At 47.4% G+C, this 10612-nt stretch overlaps 1 protein-coding gene across 1 annotated transcript in view; it reads right to left on the bottom strand.

Moving 5' to 3' along the window:
* Nucleotides 1-2624: 2624 nt before the first annotated feature.
* DDX31 (DEAD-box helicase 31) overlaps nucleotides 2625-10612 on the bottom strand; it is a 51113-nt gene continuing 43125 nt past the window's right edge. The window contains exon 20 of the mRNA XM_026860663.1: nucleotides 2625-4931. Within this exon, the coding sequence (XP_026716464.1) occupies nucleotides 4787-4931 (145 nt within the window). The 3' untranslated portion in view covers nucleotides 2625-4786. The remainder of the gene's footprint in view (nucleotides 4932-10612) is intronic.

The following is a 10612-nucleotide window of genomic DNA, read 5'->3' as shown; positions in this document are numbered from 1 at the left end:
GGGGGGGGGGGGGTCGCTCCCAGCTCGGGGTTAATGAAGTGGGAAAGGAGTCTTTCAGAGAGGCCTGCAAACAACCCCCCTCCCCGGGCAACAAACACCACCCCCCCCCTCAAATCCTACATGGATTGACTTAAACCCAGGGGATAAGTGCTTTAAATTAATCTCATTGAATAAGAATGAGGCCAAACAAAACTCTTTAAAATCATATTAAAAATCTATCAAAGGACAACTTGCAGTGGGTGTGCTTTTCATTTGTGAGCCCAAAGGCAAGGAGCATACAGCAACCTTCCTCCCATTTACACAGCAGGAATGGGAATCAAAGACATTCTCTAATATTTAATTGTCCTTGTAGCCGTAGCAGATTCCTCCTCTTACATTAATGAAGTACAAGGCTTCGTTACACGTTTGTAATTGCAATATTTAAATTTGCCATCGCACATCTGGAAGAGGCTGGAAACTCCCCTGTAACGGGGGGTCTGAGGGCCGTGGCTGTGACAGGGTCTGGTTTGTGGTAGAAGGTTGGGAGGAGAGAGCGGAGCAGAGCCCTGAGGAAACCTCGGCCCCGGGAAGGGGAAATGGCCGTGCTGGGTCTGCCCAGGAAGGAAAGAGAGCAGAGGGGAAGCGAGGGCTGGAGCAGTCTCCTCCAGGGAGATCTTGTAGCAGAGTCAAGCAAGGCAAGCTTCAAAATAAATCAGTTTAGGGAAGACACCACACACTGTGGGCCCCCATCAGAGAGCACCGCACTTGCCCCACGAACAGCGTCTTGTGTGGGAGGATCCCGGCAGCCTCAGAAGCTGCTGAAGGACCAGCCTCACCTCCAGCTTGCGTGCAGGGACCCACTGTCCACCAGCAGAACCCACCAGCACTGGGGCTGCACCTACAGCGGCCCCTGACCAGGCTGGAAACTCATTTCTAGCAGCTGGTGCCAGGCGGGCACGATCCTGGCAAGTCCTGGGGCGTGGGACAGGCTGTGGTGGGTTGAAATTAGATAAAGTGGTAAAAATGGCACAGTTGAGAAGGAACACCAGTCCCCATTAAGGAAACCTTTGGAGTACTGCACCAGTTCTGTGCCACCGATTTCTCCCGGGGTACAGATGCTCCAGCAGACAGGCTGCTGGGGGTTGGTTTCAGGCAGCTCCAGGCTCTGGATCCAAGACACAAACCAGTTAGTGCAGTGGGTTTGCCAGGACCAAACACAATCCTGGCTCTCAAGCCCCTTCTGGGCTTTTACCCAGCTTGAGGGCCATCTTCCTCCCCTCCCGACACAGCTTTAACCAGGACCACCACCCTGGGAACAGACAAAGAACAAAAGCTGCTCCTCTGAACATGCCAACACACACAAATCCAATGAAATCAGCAGAATTGTTCCTAGCCAAGATATTTTATGGTTTCATCTGAGCACCAAACAAAATGATGCCAGAACGAAAAGCCCAGAACAATCGGTGCTTTTCCTGCTCTCTCCCCAGGCTTACAGAGAAAATAAGCTGTTGTAAACAGGGAAGTTCTGTCGCTGACTGTCCTTAGTTAGGGGTGCTTCTCAGCAGTGGGGTACCAGGGCTAAGGTGTCCTGTGTTTGACCTAGATGCTGAAAGCGGGTGTTCAACTGTGCCCCTTGACCCAAGGTGACCTCCTTGCTTTTTCCTGTCCCAAAGCCTTGAAGGGCAAACTCAAGATGCTCCAGCTGCAGAGGAGGATGTGGCCTCCTGTTACTGGCAGAGGACACAGAGCCAGAAGCAAGATGAAAAAAGGTGCACCAGAGCATCTCCTGGGTGAGGCAGGACTCCAGGCGAGAGAGCAGGGAGAAGCAGCAGGGAAGGCAAACCCAAACCACGTCCAGGTAGCTTTATAGAAAAGCTACACAGGGCCAATATTTCAAGACCAAACGCAGAAACATCAAGCTTCAGGGCAGCAAGGCCCCTGCTACTTATCACAAGACAAGAAAGCAAACCTCACCAAAGCCAATGCTGGTGCAGCCAGAGGAAGGTGCAGTTTCACCGGGCGCTGCCAAGAGCTGACCCCCCCTGCCCTTCCGAGCAGTTCCCAGCCAGCCAGGACCCCTGCGACACGCCACACACCTCAGAGCAGGAGGGGACAAATCCAGGAGCAGCTCAGGGTGACATCCACCTGCTCCATGCCAGGGCTGCACCCAGGGAACCCACCGTGACCCCAGCAGCTCCTCCAGCATTCAGGCGCTCAGAGGACCTGGGAGCCTCTGCGCCCACAACACCCCACTGATGGGGCTCTGAGCTCGGCCACCCCTGCTCCACACCCCCTGCCCTGCCTTGGTGAAGAGACGCTTTGTGTTGAGTACAATTTAACTCCAAACCCTCTAGGTTCTTCTCAAATTGTGCGGTGAGTAAGGATAAAACCATCTCAGAGCCCAGCTAGAGCTGCCAAAGCGTAAAAAAGGGCAGAATTTGGTTCCTGCTGACCCAGCTACAACTCAAACACATTTTGCACATCGGCCTTCAAGTTTATTTAGGGCAAACTTGGCTTAGCTTGAGGTGCATGTGCATTTAACACTCTTTCTTGTGTAACAGTCTCCTCTTCTTCCTTTCCCTAATCATGCAAGTAATCCAGCACTATCTGCTAAAAGATGGTGAAGCTGAAGGAAAAAAGCATTCTTTTTTTTTTTTAAATCACATTATTCATCGTAACTGCTTGTAATGTTACAGGCCCAGTTAGTACAGACAGCAATGAGATTTCCTGATGTCTCTCACCAATGTGCTGTTGGCCTTCATTCCTACTATTATGAATTTGCCAATAGTCCCTATTAATTCATAAGTGACAGTCAGCCAGGAGAAGGTCATGTATTTTCCCCTCATGCACACTATCAGTTCTTCCCAAACTTACACTCTCTGCATCACTCTGAGTCATTTTCATCCTCAGGGGTTTCTTTTCTGTTTAAGTTGACATTTGCCTTAAACCCGATTACTCTTCCAAACAGCACTCATAACAAAATCGGGTGGGCTTTGTTGTTATTTTATCTTAATCTAATGAATGTCAGCAACTTCATGCTCTCTGCAATAACATGATCAATTTTATATTGGTGCCTTTTTAACATCTTTCTGAAGTGTTCAAGAGTACTGCAGTAAAATCAGTGTGTTTGCTAATTGCTTGTGAGGAAAAAAGATTTGTTTCTCATAAAGTTACATTCACTTCCGAAATTAAATACTTTTGGATTGATTGTTTCCCTCCCACAGTCTTTAGTATGACTCACTATAGCCCAAAGTAGGTGCCCTCAATTCTGTATGCACAAAGCAGGTATCATTTTCATCTGGTTATGCACCTTTTTCAGTACTTTTTTCCCTTCCAGCACCTGAAATTGCCACTGGATTTGAGCACTTTCTGGTCCTGCGTTATACAGCATGCCTGGCTTGGGTCACGGGTGGGCTGCTCTTCATCTCTTTCCTTGAGGAAGACACACGCAGGCAGCAGAAAGCTGTTTTGGCAGGGTTTAGCACCGTTTCTGGATGTGTACTGCTTGCTTGTGTCACAGGAGGTGCTGGAAGCAGCGCAGCGAGGAAGGCAGGCAGAGGGAGGTGGGTGCTCACCTGCAGGCCCTGGGGAAGTTTGTACATCTCCTGCAGGCCCTGGGGGGGACCTGCTCTCCCCCTCTCCTCACCAACTCAAAGAGGAGCTTTGTCACGGACTCCACTAGAGCTCGGGTTCCATTTCACATGCTGGGCAATGGTGAAGGAGCCTCGACACATTTGGGGCCATACTGCATCCTTTTTCTCAGCAGCCCCAGTTCTCTGATAAGCAAGAACAAGATAAAAACAAACGGGAAAAGCAAGAAGTGAAATCCGTTAGCTTGGGACGTACTCAAAACAGGTGTAGCCAAAGCAGAGAGAACCCCCAAACCCAGGGTTACTACTGCTAAGTGTTAGCAAGAGCCTTGCAAAGACTTTAATGTTCAGAGAGGTGAGACATTTCATACATACTCTGCATTATATAATTAGGTATGACAATATGCTGCAGGCAAGGAGAAGTTTGGAGATTGCTGGATTCCACGCTGGCTCCTTCCCACAGTGACAACGTTTGTTCCCAAACTCAGGAGTTTTGACATGAAGTTTTGTGCCCATGAGCTCTGCCCCAAAGGGACCATGTGTCATTATACTGAAGAGTTCTCCACAATCCTGCTGCTTGCACTGAAATCGGGAGGTTCCTTCCAGGGGGCAAAATCTGACTAATGATCAGTGTCCAGGGACAGACCTTGCCCCAACGCACAAGGACAGGAGAGAAGGTGGCAGCAACGTGGCTACGTTACCTGAGACAAGAGCAAAGTGTCCCCCTGGATAGTGAGAGGGGAAAGGGCGGCCTCCCCTCTCCTCTTAAACATGCTCCTGGAAAACCTCCTCTGTCACTACTGTTTATCTGGTTAAAAACAAGCAAGTAAGCAGATTGTGGAGTGTTTCTACAGGTCTTTTAAAGAGGGAAGCATCTCCTGCCTGAGTACTTGCCTTGCTTTCACGTTATATAGACATCACATTTCTCTGAGAACTATATTTAACATTTTTTATTTTTCTTGCAAAAACTATCTTAGAAACTCTCTGCATCTTCAGGAAGCCACATTTAATTGCAGCAGTGCAATTAAATCCAGGACACACCTGGATTCGATTCCATTTGGACCTATGGAATGAAGGGGAGGAGGCCAAGATCCCCAAGACCCCTCCCATATTTGCCTGATAAACTGAAACACTCCTCAGTTGATTTGGCAGGTCACCCTGACCCCCGGCTGAGGCACTCGAGCAGGTTTCGCAGCCAACGACTGGAAGGTCCCGGCTTATGTTGGAATCTGCTGGTTGCCAGGTTTTCTCTGTTTTTTCTTCTTGACCTTGGATACACCAGTGTCCATCCCACTGGAATATTCAGATCGCAGGATCTCAGCAAGGCGATGTTTGCCGTGGGTCTTCCTGAGAAGGTCAGACCTGGGCAGAGGGAAGAGAAGAGGAATTAGATTTCCTTCTCCCTGAACTGCTGCTAGGTGGGTTACTTATTTTACAGCCGTGGAAAAATGACATTTGCGCATTAGCAGAAGAACAGCTTCCTTTTCTTGAGGCTTGATTTGAAATTCTGTCTCATGCAAAATTAGATATTGTTGTGACAGGTTTTCACAAAGGTGGCAAAATATCATGCCGTTTTTAAAAGCAAGCCTTTGTTCTGTACAAATGCTCTTGCAGGGGTGGCGGGGAGAAGGAGGGAAGGTTGTGTGCTGAAGGCTGATGAATTAGGTGACACAGCAGTTTGAAAATTAGAATAATAATAAAAAAAAACCCCTAACAGCCTTAAGACATCGAACAATGGAAACATTTTATAAACAGAGCTTAAATCCAGAGCTTGAAAACACAAAAAAACCCAAACAAACAAGAAGAAAGAAAAAAAAAAAAAAGTCAGGAGTCTAAACCCAACAGACTCTTTTCTTGCAGTGTCCTGCAGACATCACATGCACCTTACAGCCTTCCTCTCCAGAGACCAGCTTTTGCAAAGGTAGCTGCATTCTGCCCAGCCACTAAACTCCAACATGGATCTCCCTGTAGCCCTAAACTGCCAGCTATAAATATAAAAAACCCACTCAGCATTTTTCCACCACAAGTTCTGCCACTGTCCTGCTCTATAACCTTGGGCAAATCTCATCCTCACTGCTGCTATCGCTCTCGCTTGTTTAAACTGCAATCCCTTCGGGGCAGGACCTATCGTTCCCAACAACATTCCCATGGTCCTGGGCACAACGGGGTATCCACAGCTATTGGTGTCTGGACATCCCGCTCTTCTCTTTATAATAAGGACCACAGAATCCCAGAATCGTCTCGGTTGGAAAAGACCTTGAAGATCTTCCAGTCTAACCATTAACCTTCACACTGACCATTCTCCACCAGATCCCTCAGCACTACGTAACAGCTCTCAAAAATTTCCAGAAGTGAACACAAGTCCTAAAGGCTGGTGCCTTACAGCACTGCCTTTCAGGGTTCCTTCAGCTGTCCAGAACAGTGGTGGGGATCACAAGAACTATTTTTGGCTGCAGCAACAGATCAATCCATTCATTAGGCCAAACACACCAAGGCAGCAAGGGACGCAAGCTCTTGGCTGTTGAGGGTATTTGCTTGCTCCCTTTTCCACAGCTTATTTTCCATCCCTGTGTGGGTTTCGTGGCTGGAGTGGGTTTGGAAGGATGGACCAGAATGATGAGAAAGATGGTGTGATTACCACTGAAAGATGGTTTTCCTGAGAATAGAAAGCCTGGAATACACATATGAAAAGACTGTGCTACCTTTGGGTGCAGTCCCCAATCTCACCCTAATTAAACATGGACAGAAGGGCTAGAGACTGGACATCCTGGTGAAATAAGACACAGCCACCACTCGGTTTGAACCCACAGAAACTAAACCAAAAAGACAATCAACTCAAAAGCAACTGTACAGCTAACGAAGCAGCCATGCTGCTGGTGAAGCTGTCCCTGCAGTACCCCCAGAGCAGACGTGCCCTGCGGAAGGGCCTTCCCAAAGGCACGAGCCACAGCAGCACGGCGGGCCAAGGTGTGCCCTCCACTAGCCCAGCTCTGCTGCAAGAACTCTGTAGCGCAGCTCAGCCCCCTCCATCACTTGATAAAGTTTCTATCTGACACTTTCATTGTGTCTCCAAGCATTTACTACAGTAATTCGAGGGTTACCAAGCAACAGATCAGTTTACTTAACAACAGGGAACTATCTGTTGCAAAAGGACAAGTAATCCACCAGTAGCTGCCGGGCTGAGTTGCAGCTCAGCAGGGAGGTTGTCCAACGCTTTATTATCAATCAGGTGAAATCATTGCCCAATTAGTAAATCAATACCCCCTGCTGTGGTGATCAGCTGTACATAGAAGAGCAAGGATGCAGGGAAAAGGGAGGTTTCTCCCTCTAACCAGGGCCACAAAAATCAATGGAGCTGTGCTGTGGAACCTGTGCTGATCACGGAGAGAAGAAAAGCAGCTGTCAAGGCCCTGTTTAACAACGAGATGGAAGAGCCACAGGCAACAACAACAGTCTGCAGTTGACAGCACACCAGGAAAATGCACGTGGTCAGGATCCCTGGCCAGATTCTGATTCCTGTTGTAAATCTTAAATTCCCCTCCCTGTCAAGTGATGAAAGCCTCTGGGGCTCTGCCAGAGCCAACCAGATAACATCTCGAAGGAAAGGCGCCCTGTGGTTATGAGACAAAGCCCAGGAGAACAGAGCAAGACCTTGATACTCACCCTCTGAGTATCCTTGGGCAAGGTATTTAATCTCTTTGGCCTTCATGCCCATTCTCCCACCTCATACCCTGGGTCAACTGCATTTTCCCTGTTGCCGGAGGCTGGTGTGATATTAATTTAAGAGAGTTGTGTGGTGAGACTGGATCCTGTGGCAAAAAGCTTCACAGAAAGGATGTAAATGTAAGATGCATTTGCAACACAGACAGAACCCATGTTCCCATCACTGGATAAACACATGGATTGTCAGCATCTCTTTCTGTGATCTCGTGTCTAGATATCACGCTATATTGAGCCCTAATGAGAACACATCATGTTGATAACGGGCAGAGAAATCCCCAGCCCTTTAAATCCCTCCCTCCAAACACAACAGTCTTTAGGTGGGGAACTACAAAACATCACAGCTAAAGGAAACTTGCAAGGGGAAAAAAAGATTCACTAATGACTGACCCGTCCCAATGTGCTACAGTGCCAAGATTTCAGCAGGGCTTAAAGGAGAAAGGAATGTTCAAACGGATGAGAAAATAGCCGCTTTTATCAGCTGGGGGAAAATGAGACAGGAATAGAGAAGTCATAACTCAGAAAATGAAACAGCCCCCACACGCGCGTTAGGAAGAACCTCTCCCTGAACACGAGCTATTTGACTTCTCTGTGTTACTGGCCAGCACACTGGGCGTTGAGTGCTGTGATATACTGGATGCCAGGCAGAAGCACCGCTGGACTACTACTCTTTTACGCTAGATATGGGGTATCAGGACTCCCATAAAAGCCAGATGAGAATTGTTAAGTAGTCAGAGGAGCCAGCAGAGATGAGTTAGCACCACCTTCTAACTTCAAGTGGGGGAAACATCATCCCTTCACTTGCAAGGCTTAACCCTAGACCCAACCACTGCTTTGGGCTTTATGTTCCAGGTATAGGGCAAACCCCATATCACCCCAGATCTATCTAATCACCTCATTACCAAGGGGAGAGAAAGGTGCTTTGCACAGTGAGGAAGGGAAGGCAGAGAGCCTAGTTATTGCTTGGCATGGTCTGAGAAAGCTCCCCTCCTCCTCACGGAGACAGAAGAAGGAATAAAAGACTCAGGTTTACAGCTGCCTGTGCACACCTGTAATTAAGCTGCAACCTCACAAAAGCTGGTACCAAGAGCCTCAGCAGAGAGACAGTAAGGAAACAGAGGATCTGCCCCCAGATGACTTTGTTACATTCTGAAAGGCCAGGAAAGACCAAGCCAGAGACAAACTTTTAAAGACAAAAAACCCTCTGTCCTCCTCCAGAAAACTGTAATGATTTTATTCACTCTTTAAACATGAGAAACCCGTGAATCTTGCTAAATACATCACTGAATGATGAAACAGCAGGAAAGGAGCATCTAGAAGAAACGAGACAGAAAAAGTGCCCAGCGAAGAAAAGAGAATAAAATCCTTCTTTCCTCTGCTTCAGCTTCTGTCTACCTCCATCTGCAGGGCCACTCCCAGCACGCTGCTCCCCTTCCCCACGCCACTCAGGAGCCGCAGTGGTCTGCAGACATGCTGGTGCTGCCCAAGCCTCTACCTCAGAGGAAATCTGAATGATTTGGTCTGGTCTCCTCTTCTGGACCCTTGACTCTCAACCGTTTGCATTGCTAGAGAGTACTGGAAAAGATTCAAGGCAAATCCTTTTTCACATAATGAAAAAAAAAAAAACCCAAAACCCAAACAGGTGAACATAGCACAGGTGATTAGCCTGAAATTCTCTGTTGTTTCCAGCTCTGTCTTCTGCTTCACTACACAATACTAACTCACCACAGAAGTCCCACCTTGTTTACATGTAACACATCTTCAAGACACTCAGTTTGTGACTTCCCCACACCTTGGGTGATCAGTGGCTTTGGGAGCTCTGAAGACACCATCTGCTGAATTCTACACTCACTAGCGACAAGCTGGTAGAGTAACAAAGACTACACTGTGGCAAAAAAAAACAAAGACAAGTATACTGAACAAAGTTTTGAGAATGTTCAACATAGCTGAGATCCTGCAGACAGCTCCAAGGCACAAACTATGAAGGACAAAAGCATGCATGAGCTGTTCTGTTTTCTATATAACATCCTATTCATCTCCCAAGCATTACTGATAAGATCATAAGAACAATCAGCTGATTTTGCCAGACTGGATTTGTTACAATATGCAAACCATGATCCTGGATATGGATACTCAAAACATTCAGGCGTGAAAGGACCAAGTGACAACTGTAAGAAAGAGAATGAATATCTGACACCATTTTAAATTTTCATTTCAAAATTCTAATACGTATGTTTCATTGACACATCTGCTTCTTCAGAGAACTGAATCACCAGCTGATCTTCAAGCCAAAAACTCCTACATGCCAGAGCAGTGGTACATGTACAAGCATGGATTCTTGTACCATTTGATGGCTCAGAAGATACCTCTGCTAGTCTTTTTACCTGAATGGTGAGCAAGCTTGTTCTTAGAGATGTCTCCTTCAACTTGGTTGGCATTGCTGTCTGTTCCTTTGTCCTGAGCTGTGTGAAATGCTGGTGCAGTGCAGTGCAGCAAGTGTAGTGACCTTTAATCAACTCACAGCATCTGCAGCAACCAAAGGCTCCCAAATTGCTCCAGCTGAGGAAGGAGTATAAAGTTCTGATGCACAGTCCCAGAACTCATGGTGTGTCTTTGGAGGAGACAAGAGTAGGCTGTTTCATTTATCAGAAAACATTTCAACACGGATCGCACTATCAATCTGCCTGACAGAATCTCCAACAGCTCTTTGAAATTGTGCCAGGAACAGAGCTGGGTTACCTCTGGGCCAAGGCTGCTGCAACACCTGCTTTTTGTGTTGGATGAACCATCTGCAGCCAACACAACCCTGTTTGGGTTGTTTTTTCTGTTGTTGTTTTTTGAGGAGTGGGGGCAAGAAATTCATCAGCAATCCTACACTGCTCTCAACAAGTCAACAGATGGCCTAGGTACTCTGCTATCAGCCAAGGCAAACGCTAGCTTGAGAAGATCAAGGAAAATTATTGCCCAGTCAGACTGAGCATTAAGCGCTGCTCCAGAACAGTCAGAGCAGCGCAATCTTCACGCCGAGACATGCTAAACAGTAAAGCCCACCTTACCCCTACTGAAGCCAACTGTATTTCAGCTACACAGAGACAAAACCCCACAGGTTCACAACCATCCCTTGGTCTGTCTTCACCTTATGGAGGAAGGATGGGAGGCTCCTTCTGTCTGTCAGGCTCCTTCCCAGCCTAAAGGACAGAATATATTTGAATTAGAGAGTGCTGACCATTTTTTCGTGCATATCAACCAGCACAGATGTTTTCCAGCTCCATGTGCAAGCCTTATTGATGATCCCAAGGGTCTTTTCCAACCTGAATGATTCT

Source organism: Athene cunicularia (assembly GCF_003259725.1).
Source record: "Athene cunicularia isolate RWA chromosome 17 unlocalized genomic scaffold, athCun1 chr17_part1, whole genome shotgun sequence".
NCBI classification, from domain to species: domain Eukaryota; kingdom Metazoa; phylum Chordata; class Aves; order Strigiformes; family Strigidae; genus Athene; species Athene cunicularia.
The sequence above is the reverse complement of the archived record's forward strand: the minus strand, read 5'-3'. Positions and strand labels throughout refer to the sequence as shown.